The sequence below is a fragment of the Anabas testudineus genome, chromosome 10 (assembly GCF_900324465.2).
Source record: "Anabas testudineus chromosome 10, fAnaTes1.2, whole genome shotgun sequence".
Lineage (NCBI taxonomy): Eukaryota > Metazoa > Chordata > Actinopteri > Anabantiformes > Anabantidae > Anabas > Anabas testudineus.
In genome coordinates this window covers 18,826,620-18,844,121 of record NC_046619.1, presented here as the reverse complement: position 1 = coordinate 18,844,121, position 17,502 = coordinate 18,826,620, and the positions used below count along the sequence as shown (strand labels likewise).

Here is a 17,502-nt window from a genome sequence, read left to right as displayed (position 1 = left end):
ATAAAAACACCCACCCCCCCTGACCTTTCCGCTTCATTACCTGTCATGATACCTCATAAATTGAGGAGGATACAGTGCTGGTGTCACGTCAAAGGCAAAGAGTGAGCTGCAGTTTTCTCTTTCTCTGTGAAATCAGACAAATCAGACTACTCGAGTTTTTTATGGTGTGATTGGTGAGATTTATGTTTAATTACCATGATGTCAGGATAGTAAAAACTAATAATCCAATGAGAAATACGTTCACATAGTTTAATGTGTAAGTCCTGAAACATTTTGTGAACACTGACTCACATACTGTGGATTAGAGTTAATAGTTATTAAATTACACATATCAGCATTATCATGTATTGTTTGTCGCAGCACGCAGCATTATTAGTGATTATGTGACAATAATATATTTCAAAATAAATAATAATGCATACATTTAAATAAAATGCAGATTTTTAAATTGGTAACAGTTATCAATTATCTTTGGCGCCCTCTGCTGGCTGATGTGATCTCCCGCATAACTGACACAATTAATTAAAGGTGACATTAATACAAACATTTAGTACTTAAAATATAAACCTGTACTGGCAGAAGGACCACTTCAAATTCTTTACTCAAGTAAAAGTACTAAGTGCATGCTCTACTAAGAAAACTGAGCAACTGAATTTAATCTTTGACAGATTCTCAAAGGCAAAAATTATGTAAAATGTTTAACATTAATAAGAATTTCTAGCAATTAATAAGTCATAATTTAATTAGTCGTTATTGTTTTAAGAATCAAGTAACTAAAGCTGTAAATTAACAGAGTAAAGTAGCAGAGTTAAAGTACAGTATTTAACTCTGCATTGTAGTTGGAGTTGGAGTGACAAAGTGGAAAAACTCCAGTGAGGTACATATACCTCAAAGATACAAGTATATTGAGTAAAGTTACTTAGTTAGTAATAATAAATTAACTGTGATCACTCCGATTTATACTTCATTAGTATAAAATCTTCATCGTCATCAGCCAATAGTAAACAAATAAAATAAAAAATATTAACTTTAATTGAGCAAATGACACAAAATCTAAGATTAAGACGCTGAGTGTGTTTGTAGGTTTTTCTTTTTATAATATAAGGGAACTCTTTTTTATAGTGGTTCAATAAGGAAATTTTATTCTATGCCACATAATCGTAACCAGCCAGAGCGATCCATTTAAAAATAATAAAAAAACTCCCTATTGTAAGTTACAACTAATATAGTTTAATCAAATATACAACTACACACACACAGTAAAACCCACAGGTTAAGTCTAAATTGGATACACGTGACGAGGTGATTAACATTAAATGAACAGAAAAGTTTCTCAACACTGCTGTTGAACACTTTATAAATGCACAAAGTATAGAGAGTGAGATCCTCATATGATCTGTATAGAAAAATCTTTTTGGGTGATGCTGAGCAGAGGACAGCAAACAGCATTAGACATCACAGCAGTGCAACACGTACTGTATAAATGACATCAATAACAACAAATAAGAGCAGTCCATGCCGACAGCTGACTACAGAGGATCAATCTGAGCCACCGTAACATCTCCTGCAGAGAGATATAAACCTTTAGCTGCAGTCTACTAGGTGCTGCTGCTGCAACCATTCATTCCTCTGTCAATCACGGCCATAGGTTTGTACATGCAGACAGTGTGTGTGTGTGTGTGTGGTTTATGTGTGTGTGTGTGTGGTGGGGGCTTCCGTTTCATTAATGACAGTATATGGTGACGCCTTCCAGGAGGGATTACCACACCGTGTGCTCTCCCACCGTGCGTGGTAATGAAGGAGAGCAGTGGAGACTGGAGGCACGGTTGGCAGGTCGCTTTTCACCAGAGTCTACACCACAGATGACAAATCTGGACGTGACTGTCTTACCAGAGATTAAAACCGTCTGATAGAAACACACAGAGACAGAGAAACACAGAATGAGAGGACTGATAGGCGTTATGCACTTGTTCCATCAAGCTGCTTGTGCAATTTAACAGTAGATCTTAGATTAACAGTAGAAAATCAAAGCAAAACTAGGACAAAGTAGGAGGTTTTTCAAGTGTTAAAAAGAAATAAACACATGAGTTATGTTATTTATTACAAAGAAAATATGCCAGTAATACAACACACGGTTTAATAATGATAGGATTCACTTTGAAACTTCAATTGCAATAATTAGACAACCGGGAAACACTTAAAATTGAAGTTTATCATCTATACAGCATAGGGACTATACAACAGGACGTCATATTTTCACTAAACAGTGCACGAAGGCTCTGGTGCTTTGATGTGAAATAGTGTATTAGCCGTGTTGCAGAACGCCTGTTCATAAAATACACTAAAAGGTCCAACAGAGGTCATTTGTAACTTCATCTTCAAGGAGAGATCTGCAGTGTTATTGTTTTTCATTTTGGAGACATCTTTGACGCAAACTGATTATTACTGTTGTGGTTTTGAACTTAATCCACTCAGAGATCGGTTGGCAAGCAAACAGTGAGTCAACAGTGAGTTTCCTTGGCTTTTTGGTCGCTACTGTTTGGGTTGCTGTAGGTAATACTCTTCATTCTGTTTAGACAGGGTTTCTAGTGCCCGGTTGTGCTTCATTGAATTCAAAAGTATTTGGAAGCGTAACGTGCATCACTTCCTCCACTTTATTTCCCTTGAAGAGACTAACCAGGCCCTGAAATGCCATCAACTGACTATAGGCTGGATCATTACTGTGCTACAGCATATAGGTCTCTGCAGCCTGTGGAGATCAGGCAGAGAGAGCAGATCTTAGAAAGATCAATACTCCTCAGTGAATTTCCTATATCAACCACACTGAAATCCTACCATCTGTGACATATAGGTTGAGCGTATAAGTCACTGCTGGGTGGGATCCAATCCAATAAGTCACTCCTCACACCGTCTGTTGTTGTTGGGTTGGAAATGCTGGAGGCTGGCAGAGGCGGATGAGTGGAGTCATAAGGTAGAGGAAACCAGGTGGGGTGTTCACTTTCTTTTTAAGTGACTTCACTGTTTATTTCACTTATTACTGCTCTTATAAGAAACACACTGTGAAGTATTTCCTATACATTTGGTTTTATAAGAGCATCACTTTGTAAATGAATAGTAGTTTTAAGATTATTGTTCTTTAATCATATGAATAAAGGGAAAAGTGTAAATGTTTGATGAATATGACCATATTTGAATAGAATAATAAAAACATTTAGGATAAATTACATGTGAATATAATATTAAAGAGGGACTGCAATGGAATAATAACATAATGACAGAATAATTGGAATATATATATATATATATATTAATTATAATTAAATAAAACATTGATGTGCCAAGAAGGAAACAACACAATAATAACACAGGGAGACCTGTGAAATCATCAACATTTATGTTATAACCTTAAACAATAGTGACTTTTCATCTATCTGTGTATATTAGCTAGTCGTCTCGAACGGCTGCTGATCAACAGAACCTGTGCACAAGTGGAGACTGTTGGGTTTGTGTAGAAATGGAAAAGTGAATACCAGAAATGAAAGTTTAAATAAAAAAACACACACACTGCTGAATTTACAGGGAAAACTGGAACTTCTGCAACATCTGGCTTTAATAAGAGAGCAAGCCAAAGAAATATTTTTACTAGGAGTAAACATTTAACACTTCAGCCAACGTGAGAGTGACTTACAGTGACTTAGCCGGCAGAGCGGCTATGTTTTCCTCGATGACAGTCTGTCGATGTAGGCTCAAGGCTGGTCCCTCTAACCACAAGCTGCTGCTGGCAGCGTGGTCACAAACAGCAACAGGCTCTGGAAGGAACGGACCAAAAGCTTGTTGATCTCAGGCCATGTGCAATCGAACATGTGAGTTACAGCTTTTATCTGTGTGAGAAATAGTCTGTTTTCATCTAAAAAATAAAACTAAAAACACAAACAGTTGTTTATGAATCGGCAGGGTTTGATTTCTCCCTCACTGTAATTCAACCATGTTTGGAGACGTCACTCAGCTCCCTCTGACACTGATTAAATACAAAGGCACTGTGTTGGCAGTTATTTGTTTCATGTGTATGAGAACGTGTACAGTTTAATAAATAAATGCTGCTTTATTGCTCCATATTATTGCAACTTGTGTCACCAGATCTGTGTGCATAGTGTAAAACTCCACGTTCTCACATTTTAAAAGTGATGATTCTTTGTTCTGCAGCGACTGAAGAGACCTCATGTTTCTTCAGCTTGTCACATGCAGCACATTAGGGCATATGGGAATGGATAATGATGCATAAATATTTGGCTGCCCAGAGAGACGACGGCTAAGGTTGAGCCGTGTGCTTGGAGAGACTGTGAAGTCCAACGTCCTTTTAGTGAAAATGCTGCAACATAAAATAAACTGTAGCACTGCATATGATGATGTGCATTGCAAATGGACTACTTTTAACATTTCGATATTTATGTTTTATAACATGTTTCAGCTTTGCTGCAGGTCATAAGGTTGAGAACACCTGTGTGGTAAATGCTTACACATACACTTTTAAGAGGCATGGACTCTACAAGTGAGGCTTCCCCTACAAAAAACTCACACTTATAACTGTGGTGCATATAAAACGTCTGTATTCCTCATATTAGTTGTATATTTCACATGATTTGACATAATGGAGGGAACCAGATAAGACTGATTAAAGAAATGTTTTAAGTGAAATATCTAATTCTGAGAGAACAATTCAGGAAGTCTTAAAACATGCAGTTGAGATTCAATTGGAGAACGTTCCACTGTTTGCTTCTGCAATAGCAAAATGAGCTGTTATCCGATCTTTGAGATAAGCTAGTGAGATTTCACTCAGGCCAATAGACTCACATGAGCCGATGAGAGCATGACGGCAGACAATAGATACTTTGACAATTTCCACAACAGCTTCTAATTCTCCCTCCGTGTGAAGGGAAAATTGTAAATGAAGCAAAAAAAAAAAAAAGTGCTAAAACAAACAGAAGCGCTCAGGTGTAATTTTCTATGTGAAGCTGGAGCCTGAGAAACTATTCTGGCAGGCTGCTCATCAGCCACAGACTCCGGGTGGCTGACAGCAGCGAGCAGAGGTAAACGTCAATTAAGACGTTACAGTAGATGACAGGCTAAAGAAAACAGGGCTGAGAGATGCCATCTGGGGCAGACTGTGTAAACTGAAGGTGTCTGAACATGATGCTTCAGATAAGGGTAAAATGTTAGCAGCTTTAGACTTGTCAGGTTAACACAGACCCATGAGTAAGACTGTGTAGCTTGTGTGCCTGCAAACAGCGTGTTTTTAAATGTATTTTCTGTATTTCCCACACATATTATAGTCCGATTTCATATAGACAATGGTGATAATGACACGGGGCGTAATACAGGATTACTGGGTTGACTTTACTTGGACTTAATGCTGAATAATTCCAATTGAACGACATATTCATCCAGAGGAGTCTCTGATGCCCACAGACAGTCAAAGAGCTCAAGGAGCAGCTTTATGGAACATTTAATGCCTTTTTTTAACGTGTTCATTTATTCATGTGCTTCAAATTTATACTGAGACGCAGTGTGACCTCTGTGAAGGCTGGTGCTAAAGGTTCAGTTTTTCATTCCAAGGTTTCTACACAGGCTTCAGACCTAAACACTACCGCACAGGTTCCTAAAGTTTTCGAACTAATATAAGTTACTCTTCTCCTGTCAGATTCCTGAGTCTCTCCTGATGGATCATTTTTCTCCTCCCCTGTTTCAGGCTTCACCAGAGCCGTGCTACTGATCTTTTCAGCATGCTTAATGTGCAGAAATTGATTTGGAGAGAAAACATCTCAGATGTATGTTTTTGTTTTCATCCTTCTTTAATAGAACTTCAGAGAGCAGGAAGTGCGTGTGTCACGAAATTCGCCCTGGTTATCTACTTTCACACGCTCTGGCCAACTGCCTGGCCTCAAACAGCACTAAGCTCCCACTGAGTGAGGGGCTGATGCACAACTTACATGCACACATTCACACACAAGATGCAGATGTACACCTAAATTACATGCAGAAGACACCAGCAATGAGACACGTGTGAGCAGATAGGGACGTGTTTAACATGGGACACATTTGTTTTAGCTCTTGATCTTGAATCATTCTGTTTAAGAAACGGAGCAGATTGGGAAGAAAATGTTATTCAGGGTTCTTCTGCGATGTGCAGTCATGCATCTTGTTATAGAGAACTTCTTCTCGGGCCTTAGTTGACGGTGAGAATGTGTGAGGTCACACATGTGACCTTTAGCTGAAGCCGTTCGGCCACTATTGGTCCAGAGCCAAACCTCCAACCCCTCAGCTGCCCACCTCCCCCAGACACACAGCAGTCCTGTCTGCTGCTTGACCACTGCACTGATGAGCAAAATAAAAAAGAGCAGCTGTGTGTTTGTAGGTGGCCTGTGTAGCCAGTGTCCTATAATTCTTTTGAAATGCATATAATAATAAAATAAAACACCTTGCTGTGCACATATACATGAAAATACCTGTGGGGCCACGGGAAAGGTTTTGATGTCAGACATGGACAGAAAACAGATTCCTGGGACAATAAAAATCTATGTTATGGGGACAAACTGGGCTTTAACAATCTGAAAATGACCTTTTCAAGTCAACATAATGTTTTTTTTTTTTGTTTTAAAAGCTGTTTGTCTCACTCTTCCTCCTCATGCTGTGTTTAAACCTGACTCTATAATAAGTATTGATCATCCTGAATACTCTGAAAAAGTTCATTACCTTAAAACTCCTAACCCTGCAGCCCCTTCAACACAAGATAGCACACACTCACATAGATATTTAAACAAAATGCTGGTTTGTTCTCAACATGTGGTTGAAAATAACTGATTTGCACAGTTCATGCACAGATGTATTTATGTTTTACAGACGTGCAACCAACATAGACGGGTTCATATCACTTTTACAATATCTTTAAAGCGTGTGAGTGATGCAAATGATGCAAATAAAAATTCAGGGAGAATAATATCCTTTTATCTATAAATACTGTTGTTTTAGTTGAAATCCGGGCCTCGTTAGTGCGTAATTAGAACTCATGCTTCCTGATATGTGGCATGCAGTGTATCACTGAACCATCTCAGGTCTCGTCTAAACCCGTCGCTACATGAATATTGAGAGCTTGTTAATTATTTAGATTGGAGGTGTAACGATACATGTTTGGATATTTGCACTCGCTCGCTTTTTATTTGAATTCCCAGTGGAAAGCTCTGTCGGCTCCGCGTCTTTCCTCACATTTGGATTTTATTTTAATCACGCTGGCGGAACAAATCTCGCATCAAGATGTGCTAGTGTGCTTTAGATGTCCGAAAAAAAAATGAGGCAGGAGCAGAAAAAGAAATCTGCTAAAAACGGAAATTGAGAGTTACATCTTTGTTGGAACATGAAGCACACGCTCAGGAAGGTTGGTGGTGTTTCTCAGATGTCATTACGCACGGCTGCGACTTGGAAGCATCCAGTTATTCTACTTTAAATGAGTTTGGTTTGACGCATAAATGACTCCGCAGCATCAGAATTTAGAATATTAATTTCAGATCAAACGTGAGCAGAATAGAAGTCATGTGGCAGAAAAGAAGAAGCCTGTTTGTAAAAGTTTAAAATGCACAACTCGATGTTTTCAGTGAGACTTGAATAAGTAGTCTACTCACCTCGTGTAGGAACGTCTGCAGTCCTGGAGGGAGTTTCAGCCAAATGCACATTTCCCACTGCAGCTTCTCCTCTTCAGGTCACCCACTGTTCACGTGTTGATTGTGTGGATGTGTATTGAGGTTACAGACTTGCATATTCGCCCCCGCAGCAGCCGAGGCTTATCCCCTGTCAGCTGATTATTGCTCCGCGTTACCGACTCCATCAAAAGGTGACACTTGTGCAACAAAGGAGGCCGCAGCTTTTAGAGGGAAATCTAATTCTGGAGGGTGACGAGTTCAAGCTGCTGGATGCGCGCTGCAGCTCGGAGAATCCGATGTGTTCATGGATGTAAAAAGAGAGAAGAATGCTTCTCGTGTGTTTGTTATTTAACAGTTTTTGTAAAAACAACATTTGGACTTGCTGTGATTTATTTCTCTTCATAATAATCCCCCCTTGAGAGTCGACCTGAGGCCTCCTCCAACATGACATCAGATCCTAAATCAGCTCCTTCACCAAGTGGCCACATTTGTTTTTTTTTTTTCTTTTAAACTGCAGCATCATGGTTCATTTTAATTATGGTATAGTTTAATGTAATGAAGCTGAGGTCATTTAGTTTATGTAGTATAAACACAAACAGCTCACACAGTCGACATCCTGCAAAACCAGACTCCGAACATCTCTCTGGCTCTTTCTGCAGGGAGAGCTGCAGCGTTTCCTCCCCGGTGTCTCGGCTCTGCCTGGAGCCATGAAGCTGCACTCGTCCCCCGCCTCCACCAGTTCAGCATCGGCCCACATACCTCTGAGTGCGCTTGTTTGCTCAAGCTTGTGAATCATAGTTTCCCCCGGATCGTGGCTTTCTTTCTTTTTGTTTTGACGCATTTTTGCGCTATAGAACTAACAGAGGAAAACTACAACACAAACAGATGCACGTCAGTCAGGTGGGTTGCATTGAAAAACATTTAGATTTAGGGAATAAAAAGGCAGCGAGGCTAGTTTAGAAATCTGCACCAAGCCTCTAAACAAACGCACATAGCTACTTAGGAAAAAGTTCAATTTTAGAGCTGGAAATAAAGAGTAAAACATTTTAATTGAATGAATAGTGGATTTAAACTGTGCACTGTGGTTCGTTTTCTAATAATCCACTACAGAGAATCTGTTCTGAGTTCAAACACAGGGAGAAAAAACAAACCCTAATGGACTGTTGTCATTGTTGTGTGGTCCAACTCCTGTTTGTTGATTCCAGTGTTATTTCAAGCACCAGTGACCAGCCGGGGCCCTTGGCTGAGCAGGCAGACATGTATTCAGCAGTTAATCTGACGGAGCATCTCGCCTCTATGTGTATTGGAGCGGCCCATTGTTTTCCTCTATAGATTAGACGCACAAGCACCTCACATAATCGAAAGGCTATAGACACACTGTCGTTCCTCTGCACTCCACTAACACACTACTAAAACAAAGATTCAATAAAAGTCCTCCAGCAGAATCTTTTTGAACAATATATTTACTTCCATTAAATAAAACACAATAGTTTTTTTGGATGTTGAAAAAAAAAAAACATAATTCGGTACCAAATAGTTTACACAGAGCAAAAAACCAAATCATTTGTCGCTGGAACATTTTTGATGATTCTTTTTTTTTTTTTTTAAATCCAGAATTGCTATTCTAAATCGATATTCACACAGACATTAATAATAAATTTATAATATGTTAGAAACACACAACTGGTGCGTTTTAGTATGTACATTCCCTTTTGTTTGCAAGCAAAACATGATTCCTCTTTAGGGTTTTTTTTTTTCCACATGCGTTGATAAATTGAACCTGGAGAGAACTGGAGGGTTATAGCACATTCGCCTCGACAAACAGGAGATGATAATTCAAATATATTTACAACCTTTTCAGTCAACAATTAACGTCCAAAATCCACCAGAGATCTCTCGTGAAGAGCTGTTAGAAATGAACCAGGCCCGTGTCTTTGAGCGTGTCGCAGCGTGAAGGAGGCCCGGACTCATCAGAGGGGGGGGAAACCTAAAAGCGTCCGTTTCAGTTTCACTCCAACCTGGAGTGGAGCTTGTTTCAGTGGTTCAGTCTTCGAGTGCCCTTTTGGAAAAAAATGATAAAGTAGTTGTAGTAGTCTCTTGTTCCTGTGGCCGGCTGTTTGTGAATAACCACACACTGCAGAAAACCACCACCACAACAAGCCAGCAGGCCCTGGAATCACTCTCAAAATCACATTCTCCTAAAAATAAAATAATAATAACAATGAGAACGAACGCATCAACAGGTTGCGATGGGAACATTTCACGAGTTTATTCATAGGTGTGGGGACTGAGCATGTGGCAGTTTACTGAGGGAAAAGACAGAATAGGAAAAAGCACAATCCAGCTAATATCAAGAAAATGCCAGTTGACCTAAAAACAAAAATCCTGAAAAAAGTAGAATTATCTCACCGCCACCTTCACTTCCTTTAGGGAAAAAGAACTATTTAAGCGTCACTGCTGGCCTCTAATGACTTGCTCTGGTGGTTGTTTTTTGCAGTGCATGTAGGTATTAGACTGGTCTGTCCACGGCGTATTGGCAAGCGCTCAGATTAGTGGCCGGATTCTGCACGCTGGCGTATCCAAAACTCGAGTGCTGCTTGGCTTTCAGTCTCAGGCTGGCCAGGCTGGAGTTGCAAGTGTCCCTGTACACATAAGGAGGGGTCGGAGGCGCGTAGGGACACGCAGGTGTGGGCACCCCCGAGTTGAGAGACGGGTTACTGAGGTTGTTCAAGTTATTGAGGCTGTTGAGGCTGGAGCCCGGCACGCCGGTGACCGCAGATGGCACCATGCTGGAAGTCATGGAAGATATCGAGTTGGGCGGCGAGAACATAGTCTGCGAGGACAAGGGGTTGACATTCATGGAGTTAAAGAAGGGGAAGCTTTTAGTGGATAGGGAGGCCGACGTGAGGCCCTTGGCGGCCCAGTTGTTGTACGTGTAGCTGGGATACATGTCGTCGTAGGGCTGCATGAGTCCATTGAACTGCGGGCCGAAGCCGTTTTTGCAAAGCTCGGCTTGTTGGTTTCTTTCCCGTTTCCTCCACTTGGCTCGTCGGTTCTTGAACCAAACCTAGAGCAAAAGAAACGAGAGAGTGGTGGAGATTAAAATGAGGTAACATTTAATCCCATGGAGTCTCTGTCCTTATTCTTTACAGCGGCTAAATTCTGCATTTTAACATCAGACAAACTCTCCACCTTTTGGCAATAGGTTCTATATTTAATGTTAAAATAATTATTATTCTCTAACAGTTAAAAAAACACATGAATCCAAAGAGTTCATAAAACTAAGATCAACCATCCCATGCAGACAGTTGCGCTTTAACGCCGTCTGTCTCAGAACCAGTCCGTCTTTATCAGAAGAACAGAATACACACCGGGCCGACAATGCACCGTCTTAATGTGCAGGGGATGTGTATTCCGCTGCAGGCTTCCACAAACACGCTGACTTTAATCACACAACTCCAGGGCGACAATCGCAAAATACAAGCTTTGCACCTCTTTCACACGAGCAGGCGAACACGACTGGTATCTGTCACCGAGTGATGTCAAAAGCCTAAACAGTTAACAGCCTTAATTACTGTAGTTACATTTAACAGGCAAATGACACAATAGGTATTTGTGTCCCGTTTTATCATTTAATCATTTTTAAATTTATTGTAAAATTTTATTTGTGCCTATGAATCACAGATGAATTTGTGCTAAAACGAATTCTTTTGCGCAGTATGCAGGGGTTTGTAATTATATTAGTCCGTTAGATAAACAAATACAGTCTAATTAAATTGGGCTTGAACCAGCAGTTTATTTAAACAAGATTCTGATTGTTTGTTTTTTGGCTAAAAACTGTGTCCTGCATTATTTCCAAGGAAATTTCAGCCGTGCGTAAAGTTTGGCGTTTGTGCGTAATGATTTTAAAGTATACGATATTTATAGGTTAACCAGGCAATTGGCACAAATTACCCCAAATTGTACACACAAAATGTTTTGGGTTACACCCTGGGGAATACTCACTCTGACCCGGGCCTCTGTGAGGTTGGTCCACACTGCTATCTCCTCCCTTGTGCTCATATCCGGATAACGATTCCTCTGGAAAGTGGCCTCTAGTTCCTGCAGCTGCTGGCTGGTGAAGTGAGTCCTCTGCCGCCGCTGCCTCTTCTTTTTTGAAGGGTCATCTGAAGAGTCGTCGTTTTTATTTTGTATCTTCTCTTTTTCTGTTAAGAGAAAAAGTTCCGTTAGTCAGGGTCAGCGGGTTAAGGCCCGTGTGCTACAGCGACAGAAATATTCTTAAGAAATAGACGAACATTAATCCCGAGAGCACTGATGAAAAGCAGTTACAGGAGATTCAGTTATTTGTTTGTTGTTCTTTTTCTTTCACTTTTTTTGATTTGTGATGCTGAGGGTAAAAGTAAAGGCTTGACTAATTTATTAGAGACGAGACATCTTTCATTTAAATAATAGTGAAGCTTTTCATTTCAACACCACACACTGGAAAGTGTCTGAACTAATTATCTTGGTGTATAATGACAGCTGTAATCGGCCATGTACATGCATATAAAATCCCTCTAGTGGGAGCCATCTTTTGTTTGATATCAAGATGACATCTGTGGCGCCTTGCTGAACACATCTGCCCCCTCGGACGATTCTTACCGACAGACTCCGGACTGGACGTGTCCGACACCGTGTGCACCTCTAACCGATGTTTAGAGTCCACAGACCGCTGCAGCGGCTGCAAACTAGAGGCCATTGCCAGAGCCGAGTGGTGCGTGGAGGCAAGTTTATTCCCTGTTAGGTGGTGATGATCTATGTTTAAAGGATCCCTCATAGAGTTCATCGGTGGATGATCGCACAACTGGCTGTCAACAGCAGATTAAGTCCCCTTTAGTACAGGAAGGTTAAACGGAAAGTCCGACTGCGGAATGTGTTCAGCTCTCCAAAAAACGCACAGCTGCGCGGTTCCTCTTGCGTTTGAGATGAAACCCTTTTTCTGTATAAACTAAAAAATGCTTCAAAATAGGCCATTGAGTGTTGCCATAGCATCGGTGGTAAACAGCAGCTATCTCGGCAGACTATCAGAGTGACAAGGACAGGTAGGTGATATTAGATCCAGAGGCATACACACTCTACACCGCTCTCTGTTCATTTCAGCTGTTGCCTGCGCACTGCATATCCAACTGCGCCTCTCTCCAGTCCTCCACGTCACCATGTTGCGCCCGCCCATGTTCTCTCTGACAGGCACATCCATGTGGATATGACGGTGTGTCCAACCAACCGGAGCTTGCAAAAACGAGACATGTCTGCCAATGTGTTTACGCCGGGGCAGGCACTTATTTTCCTCTTCCAAATAAAAGCATGTAAAGAGAGATGGGACGCACGGTGTACCCGCGGCGCTCCGAGGTGCCGTTGCGCAGCAGCCCAAGACCAAATAAAAATGAAAAATAACAAGTTTGGCCTCATTTTATGAGATGGGTCCAGTGGCCCAGTAAAACGATGCAGTTCTATTGATACCCAGGCTGAGCCGTGTGCTCGCAGGCTCTGTCTCTGCAGTTTACTCAGGGACTCAGTGTGGATAAAGCGAGTCACTCAGAGGATTGTATTCAAAGTACAAAGACACAAAATGCACAGTGAATATCAAACACAGCAAGGCCGCTACGGCACAATGATCTTGTGAAAGGACACGCGATTAAGAGAAATAAACAACAGTAACTTCAAATGGAGACATGTGCCCGCTTGTTCCCAAACTGTCAGCTGAGGCTCACTGTCTGACATGAACAGCATTTTAAATAATAGCAGGCGCAGCTACGACAGTGCAGAATATGAAATATCATGAATTCATTTATTCAGAGGCAGCGAACTTGTGAACAAACAAACACCAGCGTTTTCCCACCACCCGCAGTCCACCTTGATACACACGGAGATGTCTGAGCATTCTCATAATGCAGCGCGTAAACGTGACCAGACGGACACTGAGTGTCAGTTAACACGCGCAGGTGAAGCATTGTCAGTCATGTTAGCTGCCAAATGAGGCAAAGAACCTTGATCTCCCAAGAGGTGAGGTTCAAATATTCATTAAATCAACCACACTAGAGCCAGAGTTAACTACGCAGAACCAGACTGATGATGACGGATCACTTTATCTGTCTGTCTCAGTCGTTCTGAGTGAGCAGTGTCCTGTAGAATGTCTGATTTTACTTTTTTATATCTATAGTTCTCTAAAGATTGTGACGCCAGGGAAATTTATCTTATCAAACAGATGCTAATGAGAGTGGGAACAGTGAAGTGAAGCGCACATCAATTAGTGCAATTAAAAGCAGTGCGAGGTGATGAGCCTGCGTTTTTTGTGGCTATTTTCTTATTAAGTATCACAGCTGTATCCTCCTCCTCCTCCTCATCATCACCGTCATCACTACAATCATCATGGAATAACGCACTTCATCTCTCCACGTGGCCAGGCGGACGCCCATTCAGCCAGCACATTTGGACTTGGCGCAGTTAAGAAGTTACTGGGCTAATCCCGTGAAAGCCCCTGATATATAAATACCAGCAGACCATAGACTGTATGCCACACACACACACACACACACACACACACAGGGAGGGAAGATACTTTATCAAAACTAGGGAGCCAATCCCCTCTCAAACAGAGCAATGAAACCTTGTTTGGATGGCCGCTGACTAATCCAGTTAAGATGATGCACGTTTGCAAGTGTCATTAATGGTTTAAAAACATTCCCAGAAACGCGGCTTCAACTGAGGAAAATGTAACGATGAGGCTTCAATAATACTAATACTACTACTAATAATGAAATATAAATAATATGGGGATGGACGTAGACTTTTTAACTAACATTATCTGTACTTAACACTAATATAGTATTAAAATTAACAGTATAATAATATCTTCTGTCTCCTCTGTGCCAAGCACCGAGCGGTCTGCTGCTCCTTTTTCCTTCCAGCAGCATTGTAATACTAAACTTGAAGTGGATTATCGGTTTCCTCTTCATTTCTACCTTCCTCATGCTTTATCTCTCTTCTGCGGATTACTGCGCGCAATAGGCCTCCGCCATAGAGGGCCATTAATTAGCTATTCAGTCAATACAGGGGGAGAGACAAGGCTTTTTACATAGGATTAAGGAGACATCAGATTCCTCCATTAGTATATTCCTCGTCACGAATGGGCTTTCATTATACATTTTGTTTTCCCCGGAGTCAATCCAACAAGCGCTGCATACATTACGCAACCACAGTCTGTGTTTGGAAGCACCCGCCTGACTCCCTCCGTTATTTTTTATTTTAGTTGTATTATTCATAATCAATGATCGATCGCAATTTGTAGCCATGAAGCGGTGAAGAGCCCGTGATGTGTCACTGCAGCCCCATCAGTGTCAGCTCGTTGAAACACAATAAGAGTTATTGGTTATTCGTTTAAGACCCTAACAAGACCTGATGCAATTTCCCCTCAGCACTGGAGTATAATTAATCCCAGCCTGCCGTGAAGGATTCCATCCTTTGTTTGGTCTGTGATGGGATTTTTCGGGTACATTAATTTGAAAAGCAGCGTTGATGTGAATAAATTCGAAAATGAGACTTTATTAGTAAAAAAAACGCATAAAAATAGTTTCTGCAGTAACAATTATCAGCTGAATTTAAAGTTTAAATGTGCTGTATAAGTGGGTCTATATGTCCATCTTTGAATTACATCCCATCACCCTGTTCAAATCCCGGCTCCCCGTGCAGCGCTGAAGCTGCAGAGCCTCGTCTGTCCAGCAGGTGTCGCTCTAAGACAGCGAACAGCCCGGATTCACTGAAGAGGCCGCGGCGACAGAAACCGTGAAGCGTTTCTGAACTATTCAGTGAAATTCACTGCAAAATACGTTTTATTAAAATTAAGATCATCTTGTAAAAATACAAATAAATTAATCATGTGTTTTTTTTTTAATTCGGGGATAAATTAAAGTGATGTTTTCTTAAATTAAAGACACTGAGTTTATTTTAACAAACGTCAGAAACAATTATTTACATCTGAACCAGGTTTGTTCCTGCTCCTCCCAAAGAAGAAGAATTAATTACTGCATCATTATTAGTCTTTTTATGCAGACTTTCATTAAACAAGAAGTTTCTAATGTTTTTAATGCAGAAATATTTAAAATATTGACAATAATTAATAAAATCAACTCACACAAGTAAATAGAAACATAGAGTTTTTGAAACGGAAGCTTTTCTAAATGTATTTAATTAATTTAGGCAGATATAGACTGATGATTATTTTTTATATACAGCGTTTAAAAAGGAAGAAATGCATCATGTTGGTTCAGACTGACAGAAACTCACCTATTTGCGCGCAGGTTGTGGCCAGTTTGCGACAGTGAGAGTCCATAATGGCAACTTGAGAAAACCGCTTCTGTAAAAAAGGAGCAAAAAGAACCATGATGAGGTAGAGAACTCCAAAGTGTGGTCAGTCACCTGTGATCAAAGGATTAGAAAGACACAGGTGGTGTCGAGGAAATATTTAAACAGATATTAAACAAACGCAGAATCTGGAACAACTCTGATGCTGTAAATAAAAAAAAAGCTGCACGAAACAAAACAAACATGAATTTTAATGAGTTTATTTTGACTCTTTTATTCCTAAAAACGTGTCTGTGATTGAATTATTTCCGATTTCACTTCACTTGTCTCAGGAAACAACCGAGCTGAGACAGGAGATTAGGACAACGCGTCACCTGATTGAGAACTAATGGGAGATTAGAAAATGAACGATGCACTTTTACTCATTTTACGTCAAATTGGATTTTAAACCTGCAATTTACCGCTCATCCTGTGCTGTTATATATTCCCCCCCCCCTAGTTGTCAGATGTATTTCTGCACAGGCTCATATACTTTTTAAAAGCCTTCGTGTTTTGCATGAGCCGGATCTTGTGTTTTTTGGTGCAGGCTGCAGCAGTTGGATGCAGCAGTGATTCCGTAGTAAAATCACGGGATTAGAGTCTGATTGAGATGTCTGTCGGTGGGATATTACAAAATTCATTATCGCAGCCCTCATACTACCTCGATATGAAGTTACACAGATGGGGTTTTATTAGTCCAGGCTCACACTGTTTGCTTATGATAATTCAAGTCGGGGGGAATTTGCATGCAGTCATGCTGTTAACCATTTTCCTCAGTGCTTCTCTTCACCTGCTCTACATCATATGGGAGGTTTTCTTTTTTTTCTTTAATTCAAAAGATGCTGATATTGGAGGTTAAGTTTTACACGGTGTGTACCTGCACAGCCTTTCTCCTCGTCGCTCCTCTGGATCCCCACTGCAAGAATGAAATAGTGGGGTCAGGCCGCGGGGTGGAAGGTGATGGCGCACGGCTCCATGTTATCTAATCAGCGAGATTTAATGAGGGCTGCTTCTAATATTTCAGCCTCACTGCACCGCGGCCTCTCAAGTCCCACTCGACGTTATTTATGCTTTTAAATGTATTTTATTTCAGCGTTTATATAAATGTGAACACGGTGTCAACACTCAATTATTAGCTTTCATATATTTTTAAAAAAATCAATTTTGATGGAGATTAAATTAGTTTTCTTAATTAAAATAATTTAAAAACAAACAAACAAACTGACTAATAAATAAAATGTTATTTAATTTAAATAAATAGAAAGAAAACGAAATCTAAAGATTACTGAAGTAAATGATGTTCCTTCAAGCTTTTATAGAATAATACATGTCTAAAATATATGGGAACTAAATAATAATAATAATAATAATAATAATAATAATAATAATAATAATTTAGTAATTTATTAAGTAATTTAATTAAGCAGCACTT

At 40.3% G+C, this 17,502-nt stretch overlaps 1 protein-coding gene across 1 annotated transcript; it reads right to left on the bottom strand.

Annotated features, from left to right (window-relative positions):
- Positions 1 to 9,959: 9,959 nt before the first annotated feature.
- On the bottom strand, positions 9,960 to 12,671 carry pitx2 (paired-like homeodomain 2). Its single transcript, XM_026358022.1, has 3 exons — positions 12,333 to 12,671; positions 11,697 to 11,896; positions 9,960 to 10,758 (listed from the first exon to the last, which is right to left on the bottom strand). The coding sequence occupies exons 1-3, from the start codon at positions 12,514 to 12,516 to the stop codon at positions 10,201 to 10,203; spliced, it is 942 nt and encodes a 313-aa protein (XP_026213807.1). The 5' UTR covers positions 12,517 to 12,671; the 3' UTR covers positions 9,960 to 10,200.
- Between the last annotated feature and the right edge of the window lie 4,831 nt (positions 12,672 to 17,502).